Below are 22,627 nucleotides of genomic sequence, written 5' to 3'. Positions count from 1 at the left end.
AATACACAGCAGGTCAATCAGCATCTGAAAGCAAAAGATGGGTTACTGTTTCAGATGTAGTGAAGGATTCCATCTGATATTTAACCTGTTTTTCTTTCAGTTGCTGAAAGAAAAACAGGTTATTTCAAATTTCCAGCATTCAAGGCTTTGCTATTTCTCGACAGGTTTAAGATTTATCTGACCAAATTTTGTGTAATATAGACTAGAGCTGCAATAACACATCAGTGATGTTGAGACAACACTATACCATGTTTTGAAGTTGCAAAGATTTTAAATTGTTTTTTAAACAAAATAAGAGATTGGAGAATTCATTAAATCTTTTATATATGAATTTTGTGCTCATTTGAAAAAGGTGAAGGATGTCAGTGCTGTGGAATGGACCACTTTTATTTCAGACACCCAATCATAAGAACATAAGAAATAGGAGCAGGAGTAGGCCATACGGTCCCTTGAGCCTGCTCCACCATTTAATACGATCATGGCTGATCCGATCATGGACTCAGGTCCACTTCCCTGCCTGCTCCCCATAACCCCTTATTGGTTAAGAAACTGTCTATCTCTGTCTTAAATTTATTCAATGTCCTGGCTTCCACAGCTCTCTGAAGCAGCGAATTCCACAGATTTACAACCCTCAGAGAAGAAATTTCTCCTCATCTCAGTTTTAAATGTGTGGCCCCTTATTCTAAGATTATGACCCCTAGTTCTAGTCTCCCCATCAAGGGAAACATCCTCTCTGCATCAATCTTGTCAAGCCCCTTCATTTCGATAAGATCACCTCTCATTGTTCTGAATTCCAATGAGTAGAGGCCCAACCTATTCAACCTATCAATCATAAGTCAACCCCCTCATCTCCGGAATCAACCTAGTGAACCTTTTCTGAACTGCAACAAACACTAGCAGGTCTGGTACAGTATGGGTTAGATGGAGAGTAAAGCTTCCTCCTCTCTGCCCCAGCACCCCACCTCAGCTCCAACCTAGAAAAGCACCCCATACTTCACCAAAATAACATTATTCCAATGCAATCAATTTAATCTCAGTTAGTGGCAGTTTTCGACAATGGACCCATGCCCACTAGGAACTGCATTGTGGTTGTCTAAATATGTTTTACAACCAGCAGAGAAATGTTTATCATCTGGAATTTAACTCAGATACCAGAGATGAAAAGCCAGTGATTAAATTGCTACACTACCCAAAGTCCATCCAAAAAATATTTATAAATGCTTTAATTACACCAATGCCAGTAGAGTGTCCACTCTTACCAGATACCCCTACAATCTTCAAATTAAATTATTTGTAGGCATTAATGCCTGCTGACCAGCGAGTTATAATGTTTTTCATGCTTAATCTACCAGTTAGCATTTAAGAACATTATTCTCAGTGAGGAACAAGAACTTGGTTTGGAAAAGGGCAAGAAAGTCGAGTATGCAATGTAATAAATGTTACACTGATAGCTTAGTGGATAAAGGCATTTGCCTGGTATGGTACAGGACCATACAGACCAGAAGGTCCAAGATGTGTCCATAGTGGTGCATGCCCCACCAGTCCCATACAAATGAGGTGCCCTCCCACTTACTGCATAAACTCCGGTGGGGCCAGTACTGGAGCGAATGATCCTGGCACAACTAACAGGATCCTAAGCCCATGGATTTTTGATCTCTGCAGGTTTTACAAAGAAAACAACAAAAAGCTCAAACATGTTCGACACAAACACTTCCTCATCCTCACCTCCCCCCGCCCCTCCCACTTACCTGAGGAATAGGGAAGTGTGTGGCATACTGTATATGCCTAGATTGGTCATATGGTGAGGGAAACGCTGCTTCATTCATTTTTTCTTTCTGTAATAGCTTCATGTCCTTTTCTGAGGCAGGTTTTTCTGGGGATGGGCTGGCTTTGGATTCGCAGTGCATGGGAGGAGAAAACATCTGTAGAGCATGGGGGGGGGAAAAATCAATTCACATGAGAAGTTGAAATGTAATCATGGACAGGTGTAGCATTCCAACAATACTTCATGCAATTGTATATTTCTGGATACCATCTCCAAACAAACCACACCTCCCGACCCTCCCACCCACCTCCCCGCACTTTCTGAAACCCAGCCATGGTTCTCACTCCTGATTGCTATCCAGTAATCCTTGCATGGCTCTGCATGGAATCAGGCTCCACTGTGATGCTCCAATGGTCAAAAAATCTAATGAGATTCACTGCTAAAACTCACACTTGAAGTAACTGCAGTCTGGCAACCTTGGAACTGTACCCCAGGAGGGGATCAATGCCTTCAAAAAGGCAAAGAGGGGAGAGGTCAAAACAGGTGGAAATGAGAGAGAAATAGCATCTTTTAAATAAGAAAAAAAAAGGTGTCACTTTTAAACCAGCTGATTGGACAGTTGTGAGCAAGGCTTTCTATCAAGCTCAATACTACCAGTCACTACCAATATAATCAATGGAAATAATAACTGTACTGCTACAGATGACATCAGAAAACAAATTTCAAAGTAACCGTATTTATTATGTACTAACCAGGCTTCACAAATCTGCTAGAGTCAAATGTCATTACTGCTGATTATCGACCCGTTTGTGGTAGGTTTCTGGAAAGAGTTCATTTTTTCCTCAATACAGAGTCTGCAGTTATATTTCACTATCAACCTGTGACTTGTAGGTGTTGCATCTGAACCAGAGATTTGCCTGGCTGTGAATCACATTCCAGCCATTAGGAGAATTCCGCACACCAGCTATAAATTTTTTCATGATCGAGTTTGGGCAGGAACACCTGCTTTCACAAAGGACTCAATACTGAGTTTATAAAGTACAAAGGAGGTCCAACAGACTGTCGGAGTACTTTATAATTTTGCATCAACACCATACGGTGATAAACCCAACAACCAGACAGACAGAACAGAAAAATATTTAATTGTATTGCAAGGCATTTTTATAAAACCTTTATCGACGTGGTATTATGTGATCCTCCAAAAATAAGAGGATGGTTAAATGATTGTGCTCAACTGAACTGTACATTGTCATGGATGGCTCTTCAAAGTACGAAGTAAACCTGAAGAATGAATGCACCAATATACTCCAAATCATTTTTCCCACTGTGAGCAATGCCATAACAGTATTCACAATCAATATATTGGCAGAGGTCCAGAGACAAAATAGCACAGAACATTCCTCCCCCCCCCCCCCCCCCCCCATCAAGAAACAGAGGCGGGTAGAATAACACATAGGGAAACAGTAACATTACATGGGCAAAAGCAAATGTAAAAATAACTTACAGGGAAATCAGAACTAAATTCATTCTTTTCCACATCTTCAAAAATAGCACTGGAATTGTGATCTATGTCCATATTTTCTAATAAACCGGTATCCTGCAAGTAAACACATGGAAATCCAATGTTAGAATTGCCCAAGGATTTCTACTTTTTTGTCTATATTAATCATTGAACATTATACCTCAGTCCAGGTGCTTTGCGGTAGGCAAAGAGCGACAGCAGAGGAGTTGTACCCAGTATCCTACCTACTGCTAAATTCCTAATCTCAGTTGCAAAGCATAGGCAGCAGCCAAATTGTGCCCAAGTGTTTTTTTTAATGAGCGGTCCATTGTCAGTTTCCTGGGGGTAAGAGTGAAAGAGAGGAGAAAGAGAGAGAATCCAGATTACGTTGATATACCTTCTAGCAGTTGCTTTCAGAGTGGCAAGGCTAGAGGCTTAACAGTGGTCTGGTCATGTCCAGTAGAGCAGTAGGGTGGCTACCAGTCTTGCTATGAACCAGACAGTTCAATTTCAGGAATGGCTGCAAAGTAATTTTGATAACACCCATTTCTTAACAGCTGTATTTTTAAAAAATGGAGTGTATAGACAAGCAGGGTTGCTTTGCAAATGAGAAAGTGGACTTGTTTTGCACATTCAAAGGTTTTTAAAAAGTATGGCTCCATCTCCATCCAATTTTAATGAAGCAAAAGGTGGCCATCCTGGAAACTAAATAGTTCATTATATTATGAATAGAGAAGTTTAATTTCCATACAAAAATAATATGGTACAAGACCAGCCAGCCTATCTTATTGAATAAAGTAACCTGGAACTCTTGTCTTTGCATGCCAAATTTGAATATGGAACTAACGGACATTTATATATTAGAATTATGGGAAAATCTGTCTTGTCCAACAACTTCCAACATTAAAACTATTTTTTTTAAATGAGCACATATTAAGTAATGTGAGCTGTTTTGGTCAATATGTCACAAGAAAATATTCAAGTCTTGGCAGCATTGCAGAAATGCCTCAAAGCTGATCCCCAGCATCAGAGGACCAAGTGGTCCTGGGAGTCCCCAACATTGACACCAGTCGTCATGAAATCGCATGGGTTCAGGTCAAACATGGGTACAGAAGTCTCCTGCTAATTACCACCTATCACCCTCCCTCAGCTGATGAATCAGCACTCCTCAATGCTGAACATATTTGGAGGAAGCACTGAGCATAGCAAGAGTACTTTGGGTGGGGGACTTCAATGTCCATTACCAAGAGTAGCTTGGTAGCAGCACCACTGACAGAGCTGGCCTAGTCCTGAAAAACATAGCTATTTGCAGTGAAAGCCAACACAAAGGAATAAATTACTTGACCTTGTCCTCACCAATCTACCTGTCGCTGAAATATCTGTCCATGATAGCACCGGTATAAGGGACCACCATACAGTCCTTCCGGAGACCAAGTTCTGTCTTCACACTGAGGACACTATCACTGTGCTAAGTGAAATAGATTAACAGTCTAGCAGCTTAAAACTGGGCATCCATGAGGTGCTATGGGCCATCAACACCAGCTGATCTATATACCACCACAATCTGTTACCGCACAGCCTGGCATATCACTCACTTCTCTATTACCAATCCTGGTTCAATGAGGTGCCAACCTGGTGAAGCTAGGACACAGGGTTACACGCGTGCTAAACAGCAGAAGCAGCATACTATAGATAAAACGAAGTGATCTCACAACCAATGGATCAAGTCAAAGCTCTGTGGCCGTGCCACCTCTGGTCGTTAAAGGAGCTGGGCAAATAAACAATAAATGGGAGGAGGAGGCTTCATGAATATCTCCATTCTCAATAATGGCATAGCCCAGCATGCGAGTGAAAAAGACCAGGCATTTGCAACCATCTTCAGCCAGATGTGCCAAGTGGATGATCCTTCATGGACATCTCCTAGCCATCACAGATGTCAGTTTTCAGCCAATTTGATTCAGTCCACGTGACAAGAAAATGGCTGACTGGGAATAGCAAAGGCTATGGGCCCCAATAATATCCCAGCTGTATGTACACCAGAACTAGTTACACCCCTACGGTATAGCTATAATATTGGCATCTGCCTAACAATATGGAAAATTGCCCAGATAGATCCTGTCCATAAAAGAACAGGACAAATCCAACCCGGTCGATCGCTCAAGAAGCTAAACACCATCCAGGACAAAGTCTGCTTGATTCACCAATTAGCCTAAACATCCACCCACACGTCACCACCAGTGTTCGATGACTGCAGTGTGTACTATCTATCGGATGTACTGCAGCAACTTGCCAAGTCTTCTTTGGCAGCACCTCCCAAACCCACAACCTCCACCATTGAGAAGAAGAGCAGCAGGTGCATGAGTACACCATCACCTCCAAGTTTCCCTCCAAGTCACACACCATCCTGACTTGGACGTGTATCACCATTCCTTCATTGTCGGTGCGTCAAAATCCTGGAACGTCCTACATGACAATTGTGGAACACTGTCTACACATGGACTACAATGTTTCAAGAAGTCAGCACACCACCAACTTCTCGAGCGCAACTAGGGATGGGCAATAAATGCTGGCCTTGCTAGCAACACCCACAACCCAAGCATTAACTTAATTTTTTTTTTAATTATTCGGTTTGTATGGTATGGAGTGCACATTCTCTCCCCCGGAGACACATTCTGTTATATATGGAAACCTGTAAATACCTTGTTTAACCACCAGAGGGCTCATCCCCTGGAGTCCCAAGGGATCCCCTGGGAGCACCTGTACTTAAGGAGGCCTCACAGGCTGGAGAGGCACTCTGGAGACCTGCAATAAAAGACTACGGTCACACTTTGAGCTCAAAGTATCTGGTCAGACTCTTTATCCATACACTACAACTGGTGACGAGATACAGATATCGAACCCCACTGCAACGATGCAGAGAACAGTGGGCATCCTGGAGAAACTTTCGGAGGGAGATAATTGGGAAACCTTCGTGGAGCGACTTGATCAATACTTCGCGGCCAACGAGCTGGAAGGAGAAGCGAACACTGCCAAACTAAGGGCAATTCTCCTCACTGTTTGCATGAAAAATCTGCTTGCTCCAGCGAAACCCACAGAGAAATTGTATGATGATTTGTGCACACTGGTCCGGGAGCATCTTAACCCAAAGGAAAGCGTTCTGATGGCGAGGTACCAGTTCTACACATGCAAGAGGTCTGAAGGCCAGGAAGTGGCGAGCTATGTCGCCGAGCTAAGACACCTTGCAAGACATTGCGAATTTGAAGGACATTTGGAGTACATGCTCAGTGACTTCTTTGTACTTGGCATTGGCCATGAAGTAAATACTTCGCAAACTTTTGACTGTAGAGACCCCAACCTTGAGTAAAGCCATAGCGATAGCCCAGATGTTCATCGCCACCAAGTGCTGCTACAAGTACTGTGAACAAAGTAATGGTGTTTTCGAATCGTAACATACAGGGCAGACCTCACATACCTGCAGCTGCACGTCCGCAGATGTCGGAGAGTCCACCATCAAGGGTGATGAATGCTAGGCCATTAACACCTTGTTGGCGCTGCGGGGGTGATCATCGTTTCCATTCATGCCGCTTCAAAGGATACGTTTGCAAGGGCTGTAGAAGAATGGGACATCTCCAACGCATGTGCAGGTGAGCTGCAAAAACTGCTAATCCTGCAAACCACCATGTTGCAGAGGATCCACGGCGGATCATGATGAACCAGAGCCTCAGACCGAGGAGGAAGAGGTATACGGGGTGCACACATTTACCACAAAGTGTCCCCCGATAATGCTGAAAGTTGAATTAAATGGACTCCCAGTGTCAATGGAGCTGGAAACGGGTGTGAGCCAGTCCATTATGAGCAAAAAGACTTTCAATAAATTGTGGTGCAGCAAGGCCTCAAGGCCAGTCCGGACTCCCAAAAGCACTAAACTGAGAACTTGTACAAAGGAACCGATTCCCGTAATCGGCAGTGCTACCGTAAAGGTCTCCTACGATGGTACGGTGCACAAGTTACTACTCTGGGTGGTGCCGGGCAATGGTCCCACGCCGCTCAGCAGGAGCTGGCTGGCAAAGATATGCTGGAACTGGGAAGGCATCTGAGCGCTCTCACCCGTCGACAACACTTCGTGTGCTCAGGTCCTAAACAAGTTCCCTTCGCTGTTCGAACCAGGCATCGGGAAGTTCCAAGGAGCAAAAGTGCAGACTCACCTAATTCCGGAGGCGCGACCCATCTATCACAAGGCAAGAGCAGTACCATACATGATGAGAGAGAGGGTGGAGATCGAGCTGGACCGGCTGCAACGAGCGGGTGTCATTTCGCCGATCGAACTCAACGAGTGGGCCAGTCCGATTGTTCCAGTCCTCAAGGGAGACGGCACCGTCAGAATCTGTGGTGATTACAAAGTAACTATCAATCGTTTCTCCCTGCAGGATCAATACCCATACCAAAGGCAGATGACCTATTTGCGATGCTGGCGAGAGGAAAGACATTCACGAAGCTGGACTTGACCTCGGCCTACATGACGCAGGTGCAGGAGGAATCATCGAAGGGCCTCACCTGCATCAACAGGCACAAAGGTCTCTTCATTTACAACAGATGCCCGTTTGGGATTCGATCAGCCGCGGCAATATTCCAGAGAAAAATGGAAAGCTTACTGAAGTCGGTCCCGTGTAACTTGGTTTTCCAGGACGACATCTTGGTTACAGGTCGGGACACCGTCAAGCATCTGCAGAACCTGGAGGAGGTTCTGAGTCGGCTCAATTGCACGGGGCTCAGGTAAACGTTCAAAGTGCATTTTTCTGGTGCTGAAGTGGAGTCCCTGGGGAGAAGAATCATGGCGGACGGCATCAGGCCCACCGATTCGAAGACGGAGGCAATCGAGAACGCACCGAGGCCACAGAACGTGACGGAGCTGCGGTTGTTTCCAGGACTCCTGAACTACTTTGGTAACTTCTTACAGGGTCGCATCACACAGTTAGAAAAACTGTACGCTTTACTGCATAAAAGAGATGAATGGGTATGGGGTAAAAGCCAAGAAAATGCCTTTGTAAAAGCTAGAAAACTGTTGTGCTCAAACAAATAGTTTGTGTTGTATGATTCATGTAAGCATTTGGTACTAGCATCATACAATGTCGGGTGTGTGTTGCAACAAGCTAATGAATTTGGGAAATTGCAACCGGTTGCTTATGCATCCAGAAGTCTGTCTAAGGCTGAGAGAGCCTACAGCATGATTGAAAAAGAAGCGTTAGCGTGTGTTGATGGGGTAAAGAAAATAGCTGTTGGGCTCACATTCGAATTGGAAACGGACCATAAGCCACTGATATCCCTCTTTTCGGAAAGCAAGGGGATAAATACGAATGCATCGACCCGCAGCCAGAGATGGGCGCTCACGGTGTCCGCATACAACTATGCCATCTGCCACACGCCAGGCACAGAAAACTGTGCCGATGCTCTCAGTAGGCTGCCATTGCCCACCACGGAGGTGGAGATGGCACAGCCCGTAGATTTAGTTATGGTAATGGAAGCATTCGAGAGTGAGCAATCACCTGTTACCGCCCTACAGATTAGAACCTGGACGAGCCAGGACCCCTTACCGTCCTTAGTAAAAAAAACTGTGTACTTCACGGGAGCTGGTCCAGTGTCCCATTACAAATGCAGGAAGAAATAAAGTCGTACCAGCGGCGCAAAGATGAAATGTCTTTACAGGCAGATTGCCTTCTGTGGGGCAATCGGGTAGGGGTACCAAAAAAGGGCCGGGACACTTTCATTAGTGATCTCCAAAGTACCCACCCAGGCATTGTAATGATGAAAGCAATAGCCAGATCCACGTGTGGTGGCCCGGTGTTGATGCAGACTTAGAGTCCTGTGTGCACAAATGTAACACATGTTCACAGTTAAGCAATGCATCCAGGAAGGCGTCATTAAGTTTATGGTCTTGGCCCTCCAAACCATAGTCTAGGGTCCACGTCGACTATGCAGGCCCGTTCATGGGAAAAATGTTCCTAGTGGTTGTAGATGCATGCTCCAAATGGATTGAATGTGAGATAATGTTGGCCAGCACGTCCGCTGCCACCACTGAAAGCCTGCGGGCCATGTTTGCCACGAACGGCCTGCCTGATGTCCTTGTGAGTGACACCGGCCATGTTTCACCAGTGTCGAGTTCAAAGAGTTCATAACCCGCAATGGGATCAAACATGTCACATCTGCTCCGTTCAAACCAGCATCCAATGGTCAGGCAGAGAGAGCAGTGCAAACAATCAAGCAGAGCTTGAAGAGGGTAACTGAAGGCTCGCTGCAGACTCACCTATCCAGAGTCCTGCTTAGTTACCGCACGAGACCCCACTCGCTCACTGGGATTCCACCCGCTGAACTGCTCATGAAAAGGGTACTTAAGACAAGGCTCTCGTTAGTCCACCTTGATCTACACGAACAAATCGAGAGCAGGCGGCTTCAACAAAGTACATATCGTGATAGCGCAAATGTGTCAGGCGAAATTGAGATTAATGATCCTGTATTTGAACTATGGACAAGGTCCCAAGTGGCTTCCCGGCACTGTCGTGGCCAAAGAGGGGAGTAGGGTGTTTCGGGTCAAACTTTCAAATGGACTCCAAACCAAACTCAGATTCACGGACTATCCAGAGCAACCCACATTCGACCCTACCTTTTTTGATCCCCCAACACACACACACCAGTGGCAACCGATACAGCGGTTGACCACCAAGCAAAACCCATCACCCGCAGCAGCCCAGCAGGACTCATAACACCAGGCAGCCCAGTAAGGCCAGCTGTGCAGCAGCCCAGCGAGGGCCCAGCAAACGACTCACCAAAACCAGCATTTGCACTGAGACAATCAACCAGGGAAAGAAAGGCCCCAGATCGACTCACCTTGTAAATAGTTACACCATTGACTTTTGGGGGAGGGGGGGGGGGGGGAAAAAGAGTGTTATTATATATGTAAACCTGTAAATACCTTGTTTAACCACCAGAGGGCTCATCCCCTGGAGTGGGATCCCTTGGGAGCACCTGTACTTAAGGAGGCCTCACAGGCTGGAGAGGCACTCTGGAGACTAAGGTCACACTTTACTTTGAGCTCACAGTATCTGGTCAGACTCTTTATTCATACACTACACATTCCACTTGAAATATATGCAGAGAGCTTAGGTGGAGGTTGACAAAACCAACGCTAATGGGCGTGCAAATGTGCACAGGGCTACTGCTGGAGTTCAACCAATTAAATTAGTATGTTTCCAGCTACACCCACCTTGCGCATTACAGCATTGGTTTGTGGGTCATCTGGAGCCATGTGGAAAGAATTCCAGTCCCAAGTGACAGGGCCATCAATCATTTAACAACATCCTGGATTACCACTGACCTGTTTAGCTCAGGTATCAGATTACTGAGTCTGCCTCAGAAGGTTGGCTTAGTTCTGCACTTCCATTTCTAGGCATAGCATATTAAGAGACACTTTGGTCATAAAGTAACCCCTCTTACTTTCGTCCACTGCTCTTACCAAGGAGGAAAGTCAATAGTTGATCATTAGAAAACTAATGCAAGTAGGCATGCGCTTTCATCGGGTGCACCACAGATACCAGGAGCTCGTTAGCGGCATGATAAGTAACACGATTCACCACAAACTGGTGTGATTCACTGCCAACACCCTTATAATCATAACATGGTTATATACTAGACCCCACCCTATCAACAGAGATTCCATCGGTTTAAGTTGCAGACCTTCAGTAGCAGCTGATTACCTCTCTGCAACCTGATCGTGGTGGGGACCGAGTCCTGACTGTATGAATACATGATTGCATATCCAGCCTTCAAATAGCATCTTGGAACAGCAGACATGCTAAATCTGAGCCTTATACGTTGTAAACCGACATCCAAATCCAGTCCAATAGAAGGACCTGTAAAGGGCAGATTGCGATATCCCAGTGCCATGTACCAGATTTACTAATCACTGCTTAATCCAGGTCTTTATGCAAGTTACTTTTGAAAAAAGGCCAACCAGTTAGCCCATTACTAAGATGGCACTAGATCCCCAGATGAGTCTGCTAACAACATAATCACCTATAATATAAAAAGTACCACAATACTTTCAGAAATACAGGAAACAGATAAGCTGAAGTCATGCTCCATGTATGTGCAGGTGCAAAATACACTGAGTGTGCAAATAAACAACAGTACTGTTTTGATAAATAGTTAGCGATCAAAGCAAAGTGTATTTGAACCATACCAAGAAAATTCAAAAGAGATTGCAAGAGTTTAGAATTGTTTAAAAAAAAGCTTCATTGCCATAGACGGTCACTAGACACGCAAGGTTGTCTGGCAGTATAATTTTCCATTCAAACTCAATGATCATTTAGCAATGGGAGAGAGAAAGAAAATGGAATGACATATAATACTGATAGCTAGCTCACAGTTTGAAGCCCAGAGCATCAAAGAATCCTTTCCTATTGGAGGATGGGCTGGGGGGGGGGGGGGGGGGGGGGGAAGGTACAGAACAAGAAACTTGTAACTCTACAGTATCTTAGAATATTCTCTCACAATATCTCAGAGGTGTTTCACATACCTTGAATTGGAAGTGCAATGATGGTTACTATGTAGCTAAATATGGTAGCCATTTTGCACACAGCAGGATTCCACAAGAGCAATAAAATAAATGAGCAGCTGATCTGTTTTTGTGGTATTGGCTGAGGGAAAACTGTTGGCTAAAGCAACAGAACTCACTGAATTTCTTCAAACAGTGCCCTGGGATCTTTAATATCCAAACAACATACAGGGCCTCAGTTTAACATCTCATCCAACGAGTGGCATATCTGACAATGCGGCATTCCCTCAGGATTGCACTGGACATGGTCAAACCTTGGTTGGGGCCTAAACCCAAAACTTTTAACTCAAAGTTGAGAGCACTACAACTGAGCTAAGATTTGGACAGCAAAAGGAAGTAAGAAAAAAATGAAGTTAAGTAAATATATAAATTAATCAGAAAGACAATTTAAAAAAACACAAGCCAATAGAAATCTTTAAATGTAGCATTCACAAGTGTAGAATTCAACTTATAGCATCAGCTCTACTCGGAATAGATGGTATTGTATTGCTACATTCGATCTTGGTCTGTTAAATACAAACGACAATCCATCTGCACTGCCACTGCATAATACTGTACAGATGGAAATATTTTTGCTGCAGATGCACAGATTGCTATTCTTTGAAGTCAGTAAGGTCATGACACAGCACATGTTCCTCGATGTCAGATTAATGAAATGCATGGCTGAAGACTGCAGAAGCAACACATGGATCTACACTATCATTTAGCAATTACCTGGTACAAATACTCAAAACCTGGCAGATTTGTTTTTAATGCAATTAAAACATTAATAAGTGAAAGACACTGTGAAAGAGAGAAAGGAGCATGTAATGTGAAAGGTATTATAAAAGTATAGTATCACAAGTCACAAGAACGATGACAAAGATTAATCCAATTGTAAGTTTGAGCTGAGATGGGCAACCATTTTAGAGAAACTGATTGTCAAATTCCAGTATTATATAGGAATCCCAGATTTCTACTAAGATTTTAAGGACCATGTTCTGTAATTCTGTCCTTTTTTTGTGCAAGCTATAAACCACTGAGCTTGGCTACGAGGAAAAATTAACAAAGCTCAAGCTCTGCAGCCTAGAGAAAAAATATACCCAAGTCACACAGCATCCCGACTTGGACATATCATCACTGGGTCAATATCCTGGAATTCCCCATCTAACAGCATTGCGGGAGTACCTTCACCACATAGAGTGCAGCAATTCATACCACCACTTTGTCGAGGGCAACTAGGAACGGGCAATATGGGGGGAATTCTTGATGAAGTACATAAAATAATTTGGTTGCCCCAAACATTCGTCACCATCCACTGCCTGATTCACGATGACATGCAAGCCGTGATCCTAACCAACGGATCCACCACAGACCCAATACACGTGTGGACCGGGGTCAAGCAAGGCTGTGTCATTGCACCAACGCTCTTCTCGATCTTCCTTACTGCAATGCTCCATCTCACCCTCAATAAGCTTCCTGCTGGAGTGGAGCTAATCTACAGAACACACGGGAAATTGTTCAATCTCCGTCGCCTGCAGTCCAGATCGAAGGTTGTCCCATCCTCGGTCATTGAATTACAGTATGCAGATGATGCTTGCGTCTGCGCACACTCGGAGGTCGAACTTCAAAGCATCGTCAACACCTTCACCGAAGCGTACGAAAGAATGGGTCTTACATTAAACATCCTTAAGACAAAGATTCTATACCAACCTGCCCCCGCCACACAGTACTGCCCCCCGATTATCAAGATCCATGACAAGGCCTTGGACAACGTGGACCATTTTCCATACCTCGGGAGCCTGCCGTCAACAAGGGCAGACATCGATGAGGAAGTCCAACACCGCCTTCAGTGTGCCATGCAGCCTTCGGTCACCTGAGGAAGAGGGTGTTTGAAGACCATGACCTCAAACCTGGCATCAAGCTCATGGTCTACAGAGCAGGAGTGATACCCGCCCTCCTATATGCTTCAGAGACATGGACAATGTACAACAGGCACCTCAAAGCACTGGAGAAGTACCACCAACGCTGCCTCCACAAGATCCTGCAAATCCATTGGCAGGATAGGTGCACCAACGTCAGTGTTCAATGCTCGATCAGCTCCGATGGACAGGCCACCTCGTCCGCATGCCCGATACTAGCCCAAGGTGGGCAGAGGAAACTTTTCAAGGACACCCTCAAAGCCTCCTTGATAAAATGCAATATCCCCACCGACACCTGGGAGCCCCTGGCCAAAGACCGCCCTAAGTGGAGGAAGTGCATCTGGGAGGGCGCTGAGCACCTCGAGTCTCATCGCCGAGAGCATGCAGAAACCAAGCGCAGGCAGCGGAAGGAGCGTGCAGCAAACCAGTCCCACCCATCCTTTCCCTTAACAACTGTCTGTCCCACCTGTGACAGAGACTGCAGGTCCCACATTGGACTCATCAGTCACCAGAGAACTCATTAGTGTGGAAGCAAGTCATCCTCGACTCCGAGGGACTGCCTAGCATAAGAACATAAGAAAGCCCCTCGAGCCTGCTCCGCCATTTAATAAGATCATGGCTGATCCGATCATGGACTTAGCTCCACTTCCCTGCACGCTCCCCATAATCCTTTATTCCCTTATCGCTCAAAAATCTGTCTACCTCCACCTTAAATATATTCAATGACCCAGCCTCCACAGCTCTCTGGGGCAGAGAATTCCATAGATTTACAACCCTCAGAGAAGAAATTCCTCCTCAGCTCAGTTTTAAGTGGGCGGTCCCTTATTCTGAGACTAGGTCCCCTAGTTTTAGTTTCCCCTATGAGTGGAAATATCCTCCCTGCATCCACCTTGTCGAGCCCCCTCATTATCTTATATGTTTCAATAAGATCACCTCTCATTCTTCTGAACTCCAATGTGTATAGGCCCAACCTACTCAACCTATCTTCGTAAGTCAATCCCCTCATCTCCGGAATCAACCAAGTGAACCTTCTCTGAACCGCCTCCAATGCAAGTATATCCCTCCTTAAATACGGAAACCAAAACTGGATGCAGTACTACAGGTGTGGCCTCACCAATACCTTGTACAGTTGTAGCAGGACTTCTCTGCTTTTATACTCCATCCCCCTTGCAATAAAGGCCAACATTCCATTTGCCTTCCTGATTACTCGCTGTACCTGCATACTAACTTTGTGTTTCATGCAGAAGGATCCCCAGGTCCCTCTTACTGCAGTACTTTGCAATTTTTCTCCATTTAAATTATAAGATGATGATATAAAATAATAAACTGCTGATAAATAAGGCAGGACTGTAGGGCTAGAGGCCATAAGTATAAGCTAGTGACAAATACATTTAGATCAGATGTCAGAAGAAACTTATTTATCCAAAGGGATGTCTGAAATAATCTGCCAAACAAAACGAGAGATGCAGACTTTACGGACATTCAAACACAACTGGATGTTAGATTGGGAAAGCTGGAATGCTGGAGGAATGAACTTCAGCAGGCCAAAAATGGTCCTTTCCTGTCCTTAACTATTCAAGTGTTCTAATTCACTACTCACTGAGAACTGGGAAAGTAAAGTTTTGGAGAGCTTTTTCCTGTTTGAAGTACACTCCAATTTTTCTCAGAGTAAAATATTTTTGAGAACTGTGTGTGATCAATTACAAAATGTGACTAACTTCCGAGAATGACCATTTCTGCCTGATTTACCCCCTTCAGTTGCTCTGATAACATCAGTAATGGGGAGGTGCTGTGTGTGCCTCTGCCTGGCTCCATTCATTTCAATAGGGACTGGCACTTTGGATCAGTCTTGCAACTGAGCTAGAGCGGTGTGATCCTGGGAAAACACTAGCAGCTGAAAATAAAGCAGCACCAAAAGGCATTACCCCATGTCCTGTTGCAGCAGTGAAGCACCTGGGCTCCATTCAGTGTTCTCAACCCCTTCCCCTACCTTCCCCCAAAAAGCTCAGTGTGTGATATCAGGAACTTGTTACAGGAGGTGTTTTTTGACATGAACCCACACTTGAACAATACCCTGACTTTGCATTTTGAAGAACTGGGTACGTTATTACACTAGACACACTGTTAGAATGAAAACCAGAAGATTTTAAGAGCACAACACTAGTAATGATGATTAGCTAAGTAAAGTTAGTACTGTAGAGTTTTCGCTAATATTGGTCTGACTACAGGACAGATCCACCAGAGCTAAAAGATTTACAGGGCCTGGAAAAGAAGTATGCAGGATTTTTGTAGCATCCTTATTTTGTTTTGTATGTGTTACAAGGGCATGAAATCACTATTTTGGTCACCTCATTTTTTTCTCTATAGGTATCACTAGGCCATATTGTCCCTGTTCTCAGTTATTCACCTATGTCACTCTTCAGCTAAAGATACACAACAGCAATGACTCTCCAAGTGATTTTGGCTCACCCATGTGATAAGTCACTGGCCCTCTATTTACAATCATAATGGATAGTGGGAGGCACAGTAGAAAATCAACCCCGTTTCAACCTACAACATGACATTCAAATGTGTTATTTTTAAGACAAAAGGTTCATTTGGCAAGGTGTGAGTAGAAAAAAAAAATCAAAGGTCAATCTCTGGTCTGTGATGTTAAGCAATCTCAACTAGGGTGGTGGTGGTGGTGGTGGTGGTGGAGGTGCTGCATTTGCCCTCAGTGTTCCTGAGCTGCTGCAGGGCAATAAAAAGTTAGGATTTCCATTCCTGATCACTCTACACCAATCCCTGATAGCAAGTGTAAATGAGAATGTCGGGTAAAAACAGAAATCAGGGTTGGTTGCGAAAGTAAGTTAAATACTTACTTTCTAGACTGAAATGAATACTTGTGGAATGTATTGGGGCTAGCACTGTGGAATTGTACCCCAGCAAGGTTCAGCAGTCAGCAGAGGTGGGGTGAAAGTTGGGAGGAAAAAAAAGACAGCTCTTACTTAAAACTAGAAGCTGCCTTTTGGATAAAAAAAAAAAACTGATTGCAAGCACTCTGTTCCGTTGTTCTGTGCCAGCTCCTAATCACTGTCCACAGTTCTGCTGGTCTTGGGAACCAACCAAGTAAGCCCTCAGAAGTTCCAAGTTCAAGATTGCACCATTTCCATGTCAAAGTTAGAATAATGAAAGCTCTGATTGATGGCTGCTGTATGAGAAACACATTGTTGACACAGCACGGCTCTGCTTTTAAAAACTGCACAGAAAAAATTCTGGAAGAAAATAAGTAGTCCTGAAGTGGGTACACACATAGCCAGGTAGGTGTTAAAATAACCATCAATTAATTAAAGATGTTTTCACACTTAATTTGGGTTCATTTGCACATGCCAAACTGGCCTCTGTGCTGTTCTCCAGCATTTACATTGTTCGAGGGTTAAAAAGTTTTTTAAAAAAGGTAAATCAGGAAATAATGATTAGGTGATACCACATTTGGGTTTTAAAGATTGTAGCAGAAAAGGAAAATTGAGGAAATAAAGAGTTCCATAGTTTCTAGAAAGAATCAGTTAAAGTAAGAGCCAGCGTGATAAGCCCCGATTGCAACTTAAAGGAGGACGTTATGAAAGAGTCTTTGATCTGCTTTTGTGGATACAAACAATACCAATTGACAGGAACATTTGGAACAGATAAATCAGAGGCACCAGAAGGTACTCAGATAGGACTTTTGAGAATCTATACCATGGTTTTCTGGATCAAACTTTTTAAGGAAACTTTTAATTTTCTTTGTTTGAACTTGTTTCAGCTAATTGTTCTGCTGTTTTGTTTCTGACCCTGAATTTAAAATTTTGAAAACTCCATTAACTATTAAAACATTCAGAGTTTTTTTAATATGGTTTCACGTGATCAGCAACTAATGTAATTTTCTTCAGCCGGATGCTTATCACACAAGGAAACCCATGACTATGTTTAAGCGCCTCCAGACCAAATTATTAACAAATGCACGTTGGCAGAGTTTCCAGTGCAGAGTCTCCTTTCACAGGGGCAGGTCCCACTTGTTTAAATCATGAATAACCAAGGAACAAATTGGTGCACCAGTGTCCAAGTAAGTCGTACATGCTGCCAGGCGTTTAACAGAGTACACACTGCTCCCTGAGGAAAGTTAGCCAATAAAGCTCCATCCATGCCAATTCGAAATTCAACTCTCCATGTCCCCTCCCCCATCCCCACTTGTGGATTTCATACCTCAATCTGGACAGTGAAAAGATGAGCCTGGTCAGACACCACCCTGCCATAAGAACATAAGAACATAAGAAATAGGAACAGGAGTAGGCCATATGGCCCTTCGAGCCTGCTCCGCCATTCAATAAGATCATGGCTGATCTCATCATGGATTCAGCTCCACTTCCCTGCCTGCTCCCCTTATCGTTTAAGAAACTGTCTATTTCTGTCTTAAATTTATTCAATGTCCCAGCTTCCACAGCTCTCTGAGGCAGCAAATTCCACAGATTTACAACCCTCAGAAGAAATTTCTCCTCATCTCAGTTTTAAATGGGCGGCCCCTTATTCTAAGATCATGCCCTCCAGTTCTAGTCTCCCCCATCAGTGGAAACATCCTCTCTGCATCCACCTTGTCAAGCCCCCACATAATCTTATACGTTTCGATAAGATCACCTCTCATTCATCTGAATTCCAATGAGTAGAGGCCCAACCTACTCAACCTTTCCTCATGTCAACCCCTCATCCTCGGAATCAACCTAGTGAACCTTCTCTGAACTGCCTCAAAAGCAAGTATATCCTTTCGTAAATATGGAAACCAAAACTGCACGCAGTATTCCAGGTGTGGCCTCACCAATACCTTATTATAGCTGTAGTAAGACTTCCCTGCTTTTATACTCCATCCCCTTTGAAATAAAGGCCAAGATACCATTGGCCTTCCTGATCACTTGCTGTACCTGCAGAACATCCTTCTGTGTTTCATGCACAAGTACCCCCAGGTCCCGCTGTACTGCGGCACTTTGCAATCTTTCTCCATTTAAATAATAACATGCTCTTTGATTTTTTTCTGCCAAAGTGCATAAACTCACACTTTCCAACATTATACTCCATTTGCCAAATTTTTGCCCACTCACTTAGCCTCTCTATATCCTTTTGCAGATTTTTTTGTCACTCATCTTCCATTATCTGTCTCCACTCGGGTATTTACAAATACATCCACTCAACATCAAGCTGTGTGCAATAGCCACCAGATATTCCAGCTCAACTGGCAACACCCCATTAGGTGGCACCATGCCCAACACAAAGAGTGTGGCTCAAAGAATTCCTCAAATTAGAGGACAGGAAATTATTTTGCAAAGAAATCTATCCCAACATTGTCTGTTTTTCCCCTTACCTCCAGCTTCACGCTGTTATTTCCTTCCTGCTCCTTTCGATCCTGCTCTTCCACTGCATCATCAACGGGTGAGCGTAGTCTGGGCACATGCTGCTCTGATGACAGGTCTCCTCGGGATATCAGTGTGCACATGTAGACATTGTGTGAGAAAACGTCATGGCGGATCAGCTCACAGAATAGGAGTACCAAGTTGGCAAATTCAGCCTTTTCACTTTCACTAGTGGGATCAGCTGGAAAACAATTAAGGAATGGTCAAGGGCAGCAAATTAATTGTTAATCTGTGCTCTAACCAAGGATGTCCAAACTGCAACCTGTGGATTATATGTAACTCCCGAGCACTGACACTGCAGAAGGGAGGGGGGAGCCAAAGGATAAAACAGGTTTGAAAAAAATTCCTAAGTCGACAACTTTTAAGATGAGTAGATGTATTTCCTAGGGACTACCATATAATGATTTAAATAGAAGTGGTCCAAGGAGAATCTCTTTGGTTTGAGCTGAGGAATAGCAAGGGATTAGTCATATTACTGAGAATATAGCATAGACCACTGAACAGTCAGAAGGAAATTGAGCATAAAAGTTGTACTTGCAACGAGACTGTACTCCTGTAACTTCTCTCTGCAAAACACTTACTCAGCATTGGAGCTTGGGTATCCAGAAATTGAAGCAACACATCCTGGAAAACAGGAATGCCTGCACTGGTGAGCGAGCCGGATGAGACAGATCCCTTCTCATCGACCACCTCTGATTCACCACACCTCTGGAGAAAAGTAAAGAACGCAACAGGTTATAAATATTACTAGACTCACAGAAACATACAGCAGAGAAAGGTAAAAATTAAATTGATGCTAATTCACAGCACATTTTCATATTGCAAGTTGGGTGTCACCTCAGATTTTCTTTTTCAAAAAAGGTTAAATTATATTTTTTCTTCCTTAGTTTTTTGCTCTCCACCTCAAATTTCACACTATCCTTGCAAGAGAACAGACATGCCTAAAGATAACACCAACTCCCTCAGCTGAAGTTGGGAACTTATTAGATCAGGAAAGAAAAAGGAAAATTCAATTTTTAAAGCACGTTATCATGTCCTCAGAATGTCCCAACGCATTTTAAAACCAATGGATTACTTTTTGAAGTGCAGGCATTACTGTTATGTGGACAAACATGGAAACCAATTTGCACACAGAAAGGTCCCACAAATAACAAATGAATGAATGACTAGACTATTTTTGGTGGTGTTGGTTGAGGAAGGAATGTTGGTTAGGATAACCCATCAGACAAATGGAGTCTCAGTTTAACATCTCATCCCGAAAACACCACCAACATTGCAGCACGGCAGGTATTGCACTGAAGAGCCAACTTAGATGATGTGCTCAAGTCCAGGAGTGGGACTTGATGAACTGACAAACTTCTGACTCGGAAGGAGAGAATGCTACCAAATGACCCAAGTGGACTCTTAATTGCACTGAAAAACCTATATCCTGCCATAATTACATGAAAGCAGGCAACACCAGCGCAATTCTAGAGTTCACATCACAGGACTCCATGCAATTCAGAGTTGTTATCCGTCTCATTAAAAGATGAGAATGACTGGTGTAGAAAATGAAAGCAGGATGGCTGGTAGAGGAAGTGAAAATGTCACATTGCTGCAGTGAAGAATACCCCACTCAGATTGCATGAATAGTCTCAGCATATGCAGAGAAGAGGGAATTTCTGTATGGATTTCTAAATGGAGAGCGCTGGGTGGGACAGAGTAGATGGAGCTTTATCTATTCCATACATTGAGTACAGCATAGATTAAATGTAGCAAGCTTGACCTAGGAGTGCTGATCTTAACAATAGTTGTATAACGTGTTAATTTCCTTGGACTCTCAAACCACAAACATAAAGGAAATACATATATTTTTCAAGGCAGCAGAGAACATGAAGGTGGCAGGGAAGATTGTGAAAGCGGTTAAAAAAAGCATACGGGATCCTGGGCTTCATGAATAGAAGTATAAGAGTACAAAAATGTGGAAATTATGATGAACCTGTATAAAACACTGGTGCGGCCTCAACTGGCGTATTGTGTCCAATTCTGGGCACCGCCCTTTTGGAAGGATGTGAAGGCCTTAGAGAGGGCGCAGAAAAGATTTATGAGAATGGTTACAGGGATATGGAATTTCAGTTATGTGGATAGACTTAAAATGCTGGGGTTGTTCTTAAAGCAGAGAAGATTGAGAGGAGATTTGATCGAGGTGTTCATTTGATGAGGGGTCTGGCCAGATTAGATAGAGGGAAACTGTTCCCAGTGGCAGAAGGGTTATGAACCAGAGGACACAGATTTAAGGTGATTGGCAAAAGAACCAAAGGCGACATAATAAAAAACATTTTTTGCACAGCATGTGTTTAGGATCTGGAATGCACTGTCTGAAAGGGTAGTGGAGGCAGACTCAATCACGGCTTACAAAAGGGAGTTGGATAAGTACCTGAAAGAAAAAAAATTGCAGGGCTACGGGGAAAGAGTGGGAGAGTGGGACTAGCTGAAGTGCTCTTGCAGAGAGCCGGCACGGGCTCGAGGGGCCGAATGGCCTTCTTCCGTGCTGTAACCATTCTATGATTCTAACGCAATTACTGGCCACTCAACACTTGGCTCCCTTTGCCCAAGCCCCATCCTCTTTCTGCAAAACCACCGTCAACCACCCTATTCAAAAAGCCACCCAACTCATCTCTAACCTCCCTTTCTTCTGTAAGATCCTCAAACATTTTATTGATTCCCAGCTCCGTGCCCCTTTCTCTCAAAATTTGCTGATCGAATCCCTTCGATCTGGCTTTCACCCTGCTCACAACAGCGATCTGGCAAAGTCACAAATTGCAATAGCTGTACTTTCCGCCTCAAACTCTCTAACATTTGATTTGGTTGACCATACCATTCTCCTTGTTGCCAAGAGCTATATCACTCCACTGTCTTCATGGGGCTCCACTGCTGCCTGTCCAACTATGGACCCCTCCTGCCCACCTAATCACCTCCATTGTTGGACAAGGATTATTCTTTATGATCGGTTTTATTAAGTTAAACAAGAAACCTGCTGACTGAAAGTGCATCAGACATTTAAATTCACCTGGCACAGTGATGAAATCCAGACCGCCTCAGCTGGAACACAGGGTAAAGACAGTACTTCGAGACAAAAGTGGAAAGTATCTCCGCCCATCTAAACCTACAATAAGCACACTTTCTATGAGCAGAGTGCAAAGCAGCAACACTTTGATGGAGGAAATTATATTTCTCACTTGTGATTTAACTGAAGAGCAGTATACAAAGATAAGAGTCTCAAATAAAAAACTGGAATCAGAGACAACGGGCAAATATTTTACCTCGGCTTCGATTTCAGCTTGCCTCTTCTCCAATAGTTTTGCCACCACCATGGCCCGGTGTCTGCCTGAACGCTTGCAGCTCACTGCCCACTCACAAAGCAAGGTCATAACTGCGTCATCATCTGGCAACATC

The 22,627-nt window shown here is 43.9% G+C and overlaps 1 protein-coding gene across 1 annotated transcript in view; it reads right to left on the bottom strand.

Annotated features, from left to right (window-relative positions):
• med12 (mediator complex subunit 12) overlaps positions 1 to 22,627 on the bottom strand; it is a 190,997-nt gene that overhangs the window by 104,818 nt on the left and 63,552 nt on the right. Inside the window, exons 11-15 of the mRNA XM_070882632.1 lie at positions 22,495 to 22,626; positions 19,774 to 19,900; positions 19,144 to 19,373; positions 3,270 to 3,362; positions 1,749 to 1,922 (exon numbers count right to left, since the gene is read on the bottom strand). Of these exons, the coding sequence (XP_070738733.1) occupies positions 1,749 to 1,922; positions 3,270 to 3,362; positions 19,144 to 19,373; positions 19,774 to 19,900; positions 22,495 to 22,626 (756 nt within the window). The remainder of the gene's footprint in view (positions 1 to 1,748; positions 1,923 to 3,269; positions 3,363 to 19,143; positions 19,374 to 19,773; positions 19,901 to 22,494; position 22,627) is intronic.

Source organism: Pristiophorus japonicus, chromosome 6 (genome assembly GCF_044704955.1).
Source record: "Pristiophorus japonicus isolate sPriJap1 chromosome 6, sPriJap1.hap1, whole genome shotgun sequence".
Lineage (NCBI taxonomy): Eukaryota > Metazoa > Chordata > Chondrichthyes > Pristiophoridae > Pristiophorus > Pristiophorus japonicus.
The sequence above is the reverse complement of the archived record's forward strand: the minus strand, read 5'-3'. Positions and strand labels throughout refer to the sequence as shown.